The sequence below is a fragment of the Gossypium raimondii genome, chromosome 3 (assembly GCF_025698545.1).
Source record: "Gossypium raimondii isolate GPD5lz chromosome 3, ASM2569854v1, whole genome shotgun sequence".
Taxonomy (NCBI): domain Eukaryota; kingdom Viridiplantae; phylum Streptophyta; class Magnoliopsida; order Malvales; family Malvaceae; genus Gossypium; species Gossypium raimondii.
In genome coordinates, this window is record NC_068567.1 from 49,933,296 (window position 1) to 49,947,356 (window position 14,061).

At 34.2% G+C, this 14,061-nt stretch overlaps 1 protein-coding gene across 1 annotated transcript; it reads left to right on the forward strand.

Annotated features, from left to right (window-relative positions):
* The first annotated feature begins 5,652 nt into the window (after window positions 1-5,652).
* Window positions 5,653-13,838, forward strand: LOC105794579 (oxysterol-binding protein-related protein 1D). Its single transcript, XM_012623828.2, has 9 exons — window positions 5,653-6,667; window positions 7,846-8,202; window positions 8,803-8,878; window positions 9,198-9,664; window positions 11,247-11,402; window positions 11,568-11,876; window positions 12,281-12,625; window positions 13,005-13,186; window positions 13,517-13,838. Exons 1-9 carry the CDS (start codon window positions 6,155-6,157, stop codon window positions 13,548-13,550), a joined length of 2,439 nt encoding a protein of 812 aa, XP_012479282.2. The 5' UTR covers window positions 5,653-6,154; the 3' UTR covers window positions 13,551-13,838.
* The last annotated feature ends 223 nt before the right edge of the window (window positions 13,839-14,061 follow it).

Here is a 14,061-nt window from a genome sequence, read left to right on the forward strand (position 1 = left end):
GTTCAAATGTTTGTCTCATAGCGACAAGAATGAAAACACTTCTTGGTTATGGAATAGAAAATTAGGACATGCTAGCATGAGCATATTGTATAAACTAGTTAAAAATGACTTAGTAAGAGGACTACCAAAAATTGATTTTGAGCTAGATAAAGCTTATGATGCATGTACTAAAGGTAAACACAAAAGAACATCTTTAAAACCTATTAATGATGTATCTACTAGTAGAGTCTTACAACTAATTCACATAAATCTTTTTTAGACCTATTAGAACAACTAGTTTGGGCGGAAAACAATATGCATTTGTGCTTGTTGACGACTATTCTAAATTTACTTAGGTTCTTTTCTTAAGTACTAAAGATGACGCTTTAGAGAAATTCATCACATTTTCAAAAATTAATCAAAATAAAAAAGGTTACTCCATCACTAGAGTTAGAAGTGACCATGGAACTGAATTCCAAAATCATAGTTCTGATAATTTTTGCAACTCAAATGGTATTAGCCATAATTTTTCTGCACCTAAAACTCCTCAACAAAATGGAGTTGTTGAGAGGGAAAATAGAACTTTAGAAGAAATTGCTAGAACCGTGTTTTGTGAAAACAATTTGCCAAAGTATTTTGGGGCAGAAGCTACAAACATTGCATGCTATATTGTAAATCGAGTAATGATTAGGTCTATTTTAAAGAAAACTCCATATGAACTTTTCAAAAACAAAAAGCATAACATTATCTATTTTTATCTTTTAATATGTGAGTGTTTTGTTTAAATAATGGAAAAGATAATCTTGACAAATTTAATGCAAAAAGTGATGAATGAATTGTTCTTAGTTATTCTTTAAATTCTAAAGCTTATCAAGTCTTTAACAAAATAACTTAGTAGTAAAAGAGTCTATACATGTTTTTGATTACTCTAAGCCTCCTCCCAGAAAAGAATATTGTATTGATTATACTAGTGGAAATCGTCCTGCATGCCTTACGGGAGTATTGTTGGAGCATGCCCAAAGACCAATCATGAGATGATTGTAATCACATGTTTGTTCACCTAAATTATTAATAGATGGCATTGCCATTATTATTTCAGTTTCTATTTTTATGTATTAAATAAATTGTTTAATAATAAAGCCTTAAGAATGATATGATTGTTCTTAAATGTCCTTAGTCAAGTATTATTGTGGGCTTAGACAACAATAATGCATTGAGACTGATATGTAGTTGATTGATGAAAAAATATTGTCATTGACATAGGGTTGTCAAAGTCAATGCATAATTACATCTTACAGAACAACATATTGGACTGACCCGCCATGAGAATGTTTCTTGGACTATTATGTAATAGTTACAACATTTCTCATAATGATAATTATATGTATGATCCTTAGACTTGAGATCATCATTATTCCATCATCATGAGTTGTATGCTTTAACACAATCAAACATCGTTTGTAAAAGGTTATACTATAAAGACTAATGTTGGGTGTGTCACAATCTGTGTAGTGGGATGTGAGTGATCAAAATAAGATTTGTCCCTCTTACATAATGAGAGAAATATCTCAAGCCTCTTGATTGAGTGAGACTAGAAATGCATGACCATGCTTAAATTAGTTTATATGAGATATCACACTATTTGTTTATCTTAGTCTACTCGGGAATCAAGAAATAAGAAATTGGACTATACAAGTGTGACTATTCCTTGATTTGTGTTCAATCTAGATATAAAAGACAATGGGATATAATACATAATAATGGTATCACAAAAGACCATGTCGAACAAAGACTTCTTGCAACTTGGATAGCAGAGATGCATTGCTAGATGCCACTCTTTGTTTGTAACATTCGAATTGCTTTAATATTTCTACCGATGATACAATATCCTATAGGTTCACACCATTTGGTTGGGATGATCAGAATGCAAATTAAAGTTGAGATTTTGTTTAACATGTCACAAAAGTTAAATTGATTATAGAAAAGTTCTAATAATTAGTTTAATTTGACAATATTAAAATTAAACAAGATATTGTATATTTTGTTACACATATGTAGAGGTTAAATTAAAATAATGTGAAAATTATATTTAACATATTTTAATGTGACAAATCTATTTTATCGAATTTATTAAATATAATATTTAATATAATTCGATAAATAAAGATTAGTTTTGATTTTGAAATAAAACGATATTTCCTTATGTAAAGGAGTATATCACATTTTTGGAAATAAATCATAATATTACTCTAAGATTTAAATTTTCATTCAAAACAGTTTTGAATAAATGGAATGATTAATCCCAATTTTAAGGTTACCTGGATTAAAAATTTGACCAAAAACAAAGTTCGTTCTCTTTATAAAAGTTCTTTGAGATTTTTTTTATTGTAAACTTCCGAGTGGATTACGTAGAGGCCAGGATTTTCCGTTGCGGCTGGGATTTTGACATAGATAAAGGAATCACTTTCGTACCAATGTTGTTTCTAGATTTTACGAGTACATTTTCGACCCTTTTTCAACCTAATTTGTTCCTTGCACATGGATTTGCGGCTTGTGATTGCCAAAATTTATTTTTCTTTACACCACGAGGCATATCGGTGATCCAACAAGTAATAGGTATCTCATGAGGCCCTTATGCTAACTGGTATTAATGATGATTTGCTTCATGTTGATATAGTGAGTTGTATCAAATGGCTTGAGCTTAGGATGAGAAGGGTATATAATGAGGCTTTCACGAGTTTGCTAGTTTTGGTATGACATTTTTGAACCGTGCGCAACAATAATATCTTGCATGGGAAGAGTACATTGTCTCACATTGTGCTTAATAATGCGAGTGGACTGCACTGTGACTTCTGTATACATAACTTAATCTAAAGGTTGATGTTACTGCTTAGGCCACAACTATCATGTTGGAGCTCATTGAAGGGGAGAAATATGAAGCTTAATGTTGATTTGGCCGTTAACATAGTGCGAGGAAGGGCGAGCCTTAGTGTGGTCATGTGTGATTCTGATGGCCACACATGGATGGCATCATCGATCTCACTTGGGCTCAATTGTAACCATTACTATTACAACAACCAAGAAGACATAGATTCAAGCATGTTTAAATGTGTTTTTCCTCTATTTTAAGGGTTGGGGGATGTGTTATGAATAGAAGTATATTATTGACTAATGAAGCCTTTGCTTTGTTTTGGGATATGATGGCCTAGGTTCAACTTCCACTGCATAAATTATGTGAAGGTGTTTTTAGATTTATTTTGGCTTAAATTTCATAATGTATGAGTAATTTTCAGATTATTTTGACTTTACTCTAAATATATTTTTAATATTAGTTTGATTGTGCTCTATAATAATTAATTCCAACTATAATTAATTTAGAAAGAGAAATTCACTTACACTAATATAAAAATTCAACAGTTAAATCACTAAAATATTAATAGTATAAAAAATATATAAACTACTTTAGTTGTTTAATTTTGTAGATCTCTCCTTTAATTAACATATATATTACTTCTAATTTTACTTACATTTATTAACTTGAAAAGAAAAAGAAAGAAAACGCATCGAAGCGGCTTTGAGTATTGATAATCTGCAAATGCATTAATTAAGTTATCTACAAATAATTGCACTTTAATGGCAGAGTTTCACGAGTCCAGCTCTTATAAATTTGTTGTGTTAAAGCTACCCAGCTGCATGTAAACTCAAATTTATGCAAAAGGTTAATATTTGTACTTACTTTATATCTTTTTTCTTTTTTTTTTCTTTAGATATTTAAACTTGAAAATCTTACGTCAAATTGGTAATTTTAAGTACCTTTTTACGCTATTAATTTTTGTAATTTTGACCTATCATTTAATGCCATGTGTGAAAAAGAATTTCAATCTATCTTAATTTCATCTATATTTTCAATTAATTAATTTTCCTTTTCTTTCGCATCATACAGTTCTTCGAAACCTATTCAAGTAAATCAAGTTTTCTGTCTTGTTATTTTTTACACCCTTAATCTTCTGTCCATTTCCTAAAATTTTTTATCTAAATAAGAAACCATTCAACCAACCATAGAGATTTGGGATTTTTAAGAGATAATTTTGAAAGCATTTTTAAGAGAGCTCACCAAATAAGAAACAATGGTCAATTGATGTTGGAGAAATTAAGAATCAGAGTTTGAGATTTTTTGAAGATGAATACAATTTTTTTTAACCTAAAATTTTTGGAGATGAAGACTTTTTTGAACCTTAACTGATTGTTATGGCCTCACTTCTTAGCTCTCACCTATATTAGGGCACAACACTATCAAATTGTCTTGGTTGGATTTGCGAGCTCCATCTCTCAACCTCAAAATAAGATGCAATGTTGATTCTTTCTGGTATGAAGAAGAAACAAAAGTAGAGAGATTGGGGATTAAGATATGGAATTTTGGGATATTGGTTTTTGATTATTAGAAAATGAAAATTAATTTTTGGCTGAAAATTAGAGAAGAATCGAAAGTGGAGCAAGGAGAGAAGATGAATTAAATAATTATTTTTATTTTTATTTTTAATTAATATAAATTAAAAGAAAAGAATTTCACATTATGTATTTTCAATACACATGTAGTAATTTAATTGATTGTTTTAAATACAGTAAGTAAGAATAAAAAGTAGTAACTTAATTTATGATTTTAAGTTTAAATACTAGTTAAAGTTGAAAAGAAAAAATATAAATACAAATTGTCAAGGTAAGAAGCTTTGAATATATGAACTTATATGCAAATTCCAAACAAAATTGGGAAGTCAATTCAAACTACATCGATGTTGACGAAGTCTTATAAAACCATTCGAAAGCTTTTAACTCCATTCCATATTTAATAAAATCTAATATAATTGTTGGAAAGTTTTCATACAAAAAAGTTAAATTTGTATACAAGCAATTATTTAAAATAAAAACAATTAGATTATAAAGAAAAGAGGATGAAACACAAAATTTAGAATTGAGTTACAAACAGACCTGATCCCAATCAATTCAAACTTGGTAATTTGATTTTACCCAGGCGAGTAAAACCTTTTCCTTTTTTTATGTGTTGTTGTTGAAAGCGATCCAGAGCGGGAGCGGCAGGCAAAGCTTCAAAAAACAATGGCAGGTTTCAGTAAGCATTAGCAGCATCAGCAATGACGTTGAAATTGAATATGTCTGACCCGCATCACTCATTAAAACCAACTTCAATGACCACTTTTATTACTTATCCCCGGTTTTACCATAGCTACCATTTACTTTCTTTAATGAGGCAGGCAGACCAAATCATTAAAAATTAATAATGATTAATGATTTGGTTAGATTAAAGTGGGTTTAATGAAATTAAGCACATATTTTATTATTATTAATTATTCAAATGGGTAGAAATGAAAAAAGCGAGTGGTCTGCCGGCCTCACTGCTGCTCTATTACGGGCATCAAAATCCCCCATCTTTTCATTCATTAATCCCTTTCACAATCAGGTAGGAAATCACCACAACACCCTTAGAAAAACATAGCAATCATGTTTACTAATAAATGTGCAAGATAGGGACAAAAACGTCATTATGAGATGAACGGGAGAAGGGGCCAGATTTACCCAACGGACAAACACTCCCCCCTCCAGTTCTTCAATCACACACAAAAGTGCGCACGTTAGCTGCCTCCCCCCACCCACAATCATCGTCACCCCGGAAACACCAAATCGTTAAAACAACCCCCCCCCCCAAATAAAAAAACCTCAACATTTTTTAATTTTTAATTATTTTTTAGGGAAAAGAAAATCCCATGCATTTATATATTGGATTTAATTTTAATGGCGTTTAGCTTAACCTGCGCATCGAGACCTCCCTGACTCCTATACTGAAATCACTGACCACTGCCTTAAATGGATCTGTGTGCGCACTGCAACGCTTCTTTATAACTTCTCGTAACTTCCCCCTCCGCCTTTCACCTTCTATATTTCTCCGTTTCTATGTCATTTCGAAAACGTTCCGTTTCGAGCTCCGATCGGGTCTCACATTCCCTCGGATCCGGCCCGGTTCTTCCCCAATCGGAGCTTCTCCTACTGCTCTTCCGCTGCTTCTCTTTGTCCCGGGCATTTATTTGAATCCGATCCAACGTCGTCGTCTTAAATGTAAGATTTGTTTGTTTGTTGTTGTTATTGCTTTTAAGTTTGGAAAGAGATGAATCCTCTGTGCTGCATTGCTCCGGTTTCCATCGATCGTGACCGAGCTAACCCGGTGGTTACCAAATCGGGTCCGCAATGTCAGCTAAGCATCGAACCTTCCATCAGAACAGTTAACTATTCGAAACCGAGTTTCTCCTCACAAGTCTCCTCAGTCAACGCCGACACTGACAGATCCTCGCCGTCGGTAATGAATCACACCTCCATGGCAATATTCGACGAACCTATTATCGGAGAGGTTAACGCCGCCCACGGCGTCGCCGGGATCCTGTACAAATGGGTGAATTATGGAAAGGGATGGAGGTCGCGGTGGTTCGTTTTGGAAGACGGAGTTCTCTCGTATTATAAGATTCACGGACCTGATAAGATTTTGATGAGTCCATCAAGGGAGAAGAGCGTACGAGTGATCGGCGAGGACTCGGTCCGGTATATGAGGAAAGCTAACTGGAGTAGCAATCGGGTTAACTCGGTGACAACTCAGTGCAAGCCGTTTGGTGAAATCCATTTGAAGGTTATTTTGCTTTCTCCCTTTTATCACTCAGTTCTGATTTCATTTCCGCTTTTTATGTTATTCTTATTGCCGTGGCGAAAGGGCCGGTTCTTTCGGTATTTTATTTGAAGGAAAAAGAATATACGTACCATAAACTTTCCCTTTTTGTAATTTTTAATTCTTCATATGTAGTCGTTGATGCATGCCTTGAAATTTAGTACTAGAAAATTATGTTGGAAATTCTTTAGCATTATTTCTTCCTATGCCACTTTCCTTCAATAGAGCCACTAGGAAGGTCCCATCGGACTAAAGCTAGAGACCGCGAAAGATCGGAGGATTGGTAATAGAGAAGAGAAGGTTCTTTTGGGTTAATTCTCAAAAAAGAAAATTCTGTGCTTGGATGCTTTGAAGTATGGAATAATTGTTTTTGCGAAAGTCTGCTTGTATGGTTTCTAATGTAGAGATTTCTAAGTCCCTGAGGGGTGTCCATATAGTAGATTAGCCCTTTACATACTTCTTTTGTCCATTATTGCGGCCATAACCATCGAAATATAGTTTCAGACATCCTCTTGGAGGATTAGTGGGAGTAAAGAGAAGATCCTTTTGGGTTCATTGTTAAAAAAAGAGAAGGAAATTCTGAGCTTGGATGCTTTGAAGTATGCAAGTACTTGTTTCTGCAAAAGTCTGTTTCTATGGTTTCTAATATTAAGATCACTAACATTTGCAGAAAGTCTATATAGTAGACTAGCTTTTTACATGCTTCCTTTTCCCGTTATTGTGGCAATAAGCCACCCAAATGTAATTCCGGACATTCTCTTGCAGTTGCATCATTCTGATGAACTCTTTGGAGAAAGATCAATAAGAAAGTAGACATCATTTCTAATGAGAATCAGACTGCGAAATCAGCCTACTTTATTGAAGCATGACACATACACAAGTTCTACACTTATTTTTTTTAATTAAAAAAAAAAGACGACGCCCATCAGAAAGCTAAAACACACTTTGACCAAAAAAAGAAAAGAGAAAGCACATTTCAAGAGAAAGAAAGACAATGCCCTAATTCATATCATTGTTTCAACAATGAGTACTTCTCTTGCCATCCTCCACCGCTTTGACTGGCTCTTAGAAAATTAGGTTCTAACATATTTTATTCTGTTTTTGGGGAAAGATGGCTGAAAAGTTTGGAAACTAATGCTCAGGTTTCTTCGATTCGTGCAAGCAAGTCAGATGATAAAAGGCTGACCATATTCACGGGAACAAAGACTCTTCATTTGCGATGTGTGTCAAGAGAGGACAGAACTGCATGGATTGAGGCCTTGCTGGCTGCTAAAGATCTTTTCCCTAGAGTGCTGTCAAGTAATGATTTTCAACCTTCTGAGGATGTTGTCATCTCAACTGATAAGCTAAGGTCACGCTTATTACAGGAAGGCATTGGTGAGGCAGTCATTAAAGACTGTGAGTCAATAATGCTTTTAGAACTTTCTGAGATGCAAAATCAGCTCAAGGCCCTTCAACGCAAACATATTAAGTTACTGGACACCTTGCGGCAATTAGAGGTACATTTGATTTGCCATTGTAGAATTGCATGATTCAGTAATCAAATATATGGAAGAAAGAAGATAGCATTGACCTGTATTCTTTAAACTCTCTTCCGATATGCCCTTGTAGCTTGAGTTGATATGAATTATCTAATGTTCTGCCTATATCATAGATTGTGGTGTTGGTAATTTGATCTTGATGTAAGATATATGACACAGCAACTTAAGAATCAGTTGAATTTGTTTTGGACACTTTATTAGTATGTTCTGCCAATCTCATAGATTGTGGTGTTTGTAATTTGGTCTTAAGATATTTGAAACAGCATTTAAGAATCACTTTAATTTGGTTTAGACGCTTAATTAGTATGTTACTATGCATGAATAAATTTATAGGAGGCTATCACAATAACGAAAATCTCCCTTATTTTTAAATGTTGTATTTTACTAAAATATGCAGAGCCATTTTCCCTTTTCACCTATTGCCTTGTATTTTCATATTCGTTTACTTGTCTTATGAAGTTATATTATCTACATGAGTCTTTTCTTGAATATGAATAAAGTCAACTCTGTAAAAATTTTCTTTTGATGTGTAATTTCCATCTTCTGACTTGTTTGCAGACTGAGAAATTAGAGCTGGAAACTACTGTAGTTGATGAAACAAAGGAACGCAAGTCATATTGTGGACGATTTAGTGGTTAGATTTGCTTTTAATTATAGTAAATTTCTTTTTGTAATTCCCCCCCTTTCACATGTCAGTCTGTGTAACATTTATTAAGCATTGCAGAATTATTTGTAGGCAAATTATTATTTCATAATTTTAAGTGGGAAATTTGATTGGGAGCCCTAGATCACATGTTGGTTGAATGATTGCTTGATTGACTGCAGGAAGATTTAGCTAAATTACTCTAGAAAAGTGACTTTTCCATGAAGAGAAGTTACATGATTAGATTCTTTTCCTTACCCAGTGTTCTGTAGATATAGAAGTTGAACAACTCTCTTGCTTTATGTTTCAGATTTCTACTCTGTCATGTCAGAAGGTAGTGCAACTGATTCTGATGCGGATAATGAAAGTCAAGATGGTGCAGATGTTGAAACAGATGAAGATGATGGAATATATTTTGATACAAATGACTTTTTGTCTTCAGAAGCTTTAAGAAGTGCTTCCTATCGGTGTAGAGAAAGTGGAAGTGGCTGTGTGTTTGACAAAGATGCTTCATTTTCTGATTGTGCGTGGGGGCCTGAAAAGGAAATCAGGATCATTCAATATCCTTATGTCAAAAGAAGGGATAACCTGCCAGAACCAAAGGAGAAAGAGAAGCCAGTTGGTTTGTGGTCTATTATCAAGGATAATATCGGAAAGGATTTATCTGGTGTCTGTCTTCCTGTGTACTTTAATGAACCACTCTCTTCACTGCAGAAATGCTTTGAGGATTTGGAGTATTCATACTTGGTTGATCGAGCCTTGGAATGGGGAAAGCAGGTCAGGTCCTCAGCTCTGCTTTCTTTTGTGGCAAAGAAGTTTTAAAGCATGATCTGCTAGTTTCTTTAATCCAGGTAGATTATATACTGACTTTATGTAGATTAGCATATTAGAAGGTGCCAATACACTTTAGGCTTTTAGTTTGAAGTTGTCTCCTTTATCATTAACAGTTGCTTAGTGACCTTTACTAGTTATTGAGTATCATTGGCTCTTAAACTATTTTTTTCTCATCTAACAGAATAAATAAATAGCATGAAAACAATGGAGGAAAAGAAAGAATGAAAGTAATAATTGAAGATGCTTTTTCCTGATAGTTATCTCTTATGCAACGAGAAATCTGTATATGCACCACTGCTGGCTTCATAACTCATTTCTGCGGGTTGGATTTGTTGGGGAACCTGTACATAATTTCATTGCCTGATTTTCTCATCCTAGATTGCTGCTTTAAAATAGTTTCCCATCCTCTTTCAAGATTTTATTGCTTTTTATGGGGGACATCCTTCCACTGTATATAGGGGGTTGTTTTATTTGATGGGCTATTTATGCATAGATATCTCCTTCTACCACTCTTCTGCAATAAACATCATTCCCACCCTTTCTTTAAACCTTTTTCATGGGGTAAGACTAGATTGACCAAACATTGGGAAAGTACAAGGAAATAAATGCAGTATAGTCTATGAGATCTGTTCTACTGCTGGAATCTTAAATTACTATAAAATTATTATTTTACAAGACTAAAAATGTAAATGGACCCAAGCTAATCAATTTACTTACTGAACTAGCTATCTTATTGTTTTCATGTATGATCAGGTAGGAATAATATGCACTTTTTGAGACATGCCTGTGGTTTTCTTCTACATTGTGTGTTATTGTTTTCTCCCAGGAAAAATAAATGCTGCTAGCATTAAAGTAAAAAGCAGTTCGGAGAAGAAATATCCTGAAGAAAGATAAAATTTCCTACTCCAAAGAATTGTTAGCTTTAAAATCTCAAAAATTTGGGAAAAGAAATATCATTAGAAAAAAGTAAAAGTAACCTGCGGCTGCCACCTTTTCTCTTGAACGTCTTTATGAACATCTTTCACTACCATTGTTTTCTGACATTTTCTACTACATATGGTCTGTTGCTTGATTAGATGGATATTGATGCCTTGCAGAAAGATGTTTTGTGGTAGGGGCATTATATGATGTCCCTTCCCTAGCATTTTACAAATATATGGCCACTCAATGCCATATAGTGTCTTAAGAAACTTCCAGAAATTGTCCATATTTGTGATGCAGTTCTTTCCAAGTTATTCCTTTCTTTCATACTCTAAAATTGTAGATGCAGAATACTAATTTTGTTGCAGGTTTATTAGACATTAAATTAATAAGGAAAATGCTAGTATTTCAGCTCTGTGATTGTTTCCAACTTGTCCAGGAATGTGGGTCCGTATTCTTTTTCTTTTTTTGGCTGCTAAATGTCTAATTGTTGCCGTGGTGTTTAAGTTACTTTCTTAGGTTCCAGGTGTAAGGAATTCATAGGAGCTTTTAATGAGTTTGTTTATGTTATAATTGAGTGCCAGTGATTGTTGACATTCTGCAGGAAAATGACTTGATGAGAATTCTAAATGTTGCGGCATTTGCTGTATCTGGTTATGCATCGACAGAAGGTCGGCAGTGCAAACCTTTCAATCCACTTCTTGGAGAGACCTATGAGGCTGACTATCCAGATAAAGGACTTCGTTTCTTCTCTGAAAAGGTATGCTATGTTGGATTAAGTAGTTCTTGGCTAAATTAATCTGAAACTTTGATGGAAAGATAAACAAAATGCCTCTGTTGCTCATGGTTGAAATAGGCCAGTTTGTATGAGGTAGTTATATGACATTCAATCTAACAATTGGTTTGATAAGCTGCTTGCTTCCAGGTGAGTCACCACCCAATGATTGTCGCCTGTCACTGTGAGGGTAGAGGCTGGAAATTCTGGGCAGATTCCAATCTCAAAGGAAAATTTTGGGGACGATCTATTCAACTCGATCCTGTTGGTATTCTAACTTTGCAGTTTGAGGATGGAGAGACTTTTCAGTGGAGCAAAGTTACCACGTCCATATACAACATTATCCTTGGTAAAATCTATTGTGATCACTATGGTACCATGCGCATAAAAGGCAGTGGCAATTACTCTTGCAAGCTCAAGTTCAAGGAGCAGTCTATCATAGACCGAAATCCCCATCAGGTCATATTTTATTCTCCTTAATGGAATGGTAAACCAAGCTTCATCGAGTATATTCCATAAGTTACATAGTTTCTGTAATGGTGGACAAGCTCATGATTTGTTTTCTGGTCCACTCTTTACCTCTTGGAAGCAGTTCTAAACGCCAATTGATATTTAGATTCATTGTTATTTTACTTCCTTCTATCGTTAAAATATTATAAAATTTTGGGAATGAGAGGTTTCAGTTGGCCAGAAACATGCAAAATTTTCATAAAGTGATAGTGAACAATTTTGGGGTTCTGTTTTATGCCAAAGTTGTGCACGGTTGTTTGAAACCTTTTACGCATTGAATGATTATTAACAGTTCTGGTTGACCATAATTTGAAGAAAGAAAAAAATTGATGGTTTCTCTTCAATAATTTCAGGTTCATGGATTTGTGCAAGACAATAGGACAGGGGAAAAGGTTGCCATGTTGGTGGGGAAATGGGATGAAGCTATGTATTATGTGCTGGGAGATCCAACTATGAAGCCAAAAGGGTATGACCCAATGACGGAAGCTGTGTTGCTGTGGGAAAGAGACAAATCTGCTACTAAGACAAGATACAATCTTACCCCTTTTGCAATATCCTTAAATGAATTAACTCCTGATTTATTGGAAAAATTGCCTCCAACGGACTCAAGACTGAGGCCAGACCAGAGACACTTGGAGAACGGAGAATATGAAATGGCAAATGCGGAGAAGCTGCGGTTGGAACAGTTACAGAGACAGGTATTTACTTTTACAGTGTTTTCTTTGTTGAGTTCAACGGGTAATGGCCATAGGATCTGAGCCTTGCATGGGTACTTGAGAAATATCACCGGCATGAATGTTTAGTACTTAGTTTGACAGAACGTGTGTTTTTTCTGTAAACAAAAGAGTTGGAATGGTCCTTTGATGACTTTTTTGTCCATTGTTGCCTGCAACCTAAGAAAAAAGAAGGGATTGTAGATGTTGGGATTGAATCCTAAATCAACTGAATGCCACCGCTTAAGGGTAGATGCATGAACCAATTAATCTAAACTTCGGTTTCATCCTCAAGGGACCATGGTGATGAGATTGAGGATCCAAACTAACTCCACTTGATTTATTTGATTTGACATGGATTTAGGCAAGGAAATTACAAGAAAGAGGATGGCAGCCAAGATGGTTTAACAAGGATGAAGATGGTTGTTATCGATACATCGGAGGATACTGGGAAGCAAGAGAGAAAAGGAAATGGGATGGAATCCCTGATATATTCGGCCAGTGTAGCGGTAGTAGTCATAATTCACCTTCATGTTTGATCGAAGAGTGAGTAAGCTATATTTTGTTTCTGCTTGCTCGGCTTATATTTTGGTTATTATTTATATCTTTGTCCCGTCTCATTTCTTGTCTACGAAGATGATGATTATGACAACTCATGAGTCTAGATAGATGTAAGCCTAATGAGCTTTTACTTGGGGTGCAATTGCTTTGTCAAATTCAGCTCTATTAGATGCCCTTCCTCTGGGCAGTAGTAATCCATGAAAACATCAACAGAATTGCATATTTTCCCCTTTTATCTTATAATCTATAATATATGTATATGTGAAGAATTTCTTCTCGGTGCAAATGAGCAATGATAGGACTTACAATTTTCAGGTCCATGGCCTGCAAAACCTTTTGGATTTCCTAAAAGATCTTCCTGCATAAAACTACAGCATAGTAGTTCATACATGTGGTGAGAACTTCAACACTACTACCCCCTAAACCTTTTTTTTTTAAAATATGTTTTGAAAATGCTTTACATTAATTTTTGACTTCCTATTGCTTAAATTCATCTCCGTATGTAGTTTCATTTTCTAAATTTGATTACACTTTTTATGTTGTCTGCTAAGTTAATACATACAATGCCTATAATGAAAAGAAAAAAAATACCATTATAATATTTAATGTAAGTTATACATTTAACTTATTTTTTAAATCGTATATGCTTTTTTTTCTGCAATACTGAATACTTCTAAGCATATTTTAATGATTTTAATTAAATTATTAAACTCCGACATCGAAACTTAATTTTTTATTAAGTTTTTATATTGATGGGCGTTAAAACCATTAAATATAAATTTTATGATAAAATAACAATAATTAGTAGTATAGAGCAATAGGGTCGAATGTATAGAGATTATTTAATTTCATTTTTTTCG

Excerpts from the sequence above, each read along its gene's own strand:
- LOC105794579 (XM_012623828.2), top strand. The coding sequence starts at position 6,155 with ATGAATCCTCTGTGCTGCATTGCTCCGGTTTCCATCGATCGTGACCGA. Across the intron at positions 8,203-8,802 it reads ACACCTTGCGGCAATTAGAG|ACTGAGAAATTAGAGCTGGA; the intron begins GTACATTTGATT and ends ACTTGTTTGCAG. Across the intron at positions 12,626-13,004 it reads TGGAACAGTTACAGAGACAG|GCAAGGAAATTACAAGAAAG; the intron begins GTATTTACTTTT and ends ACATGGATTTAG.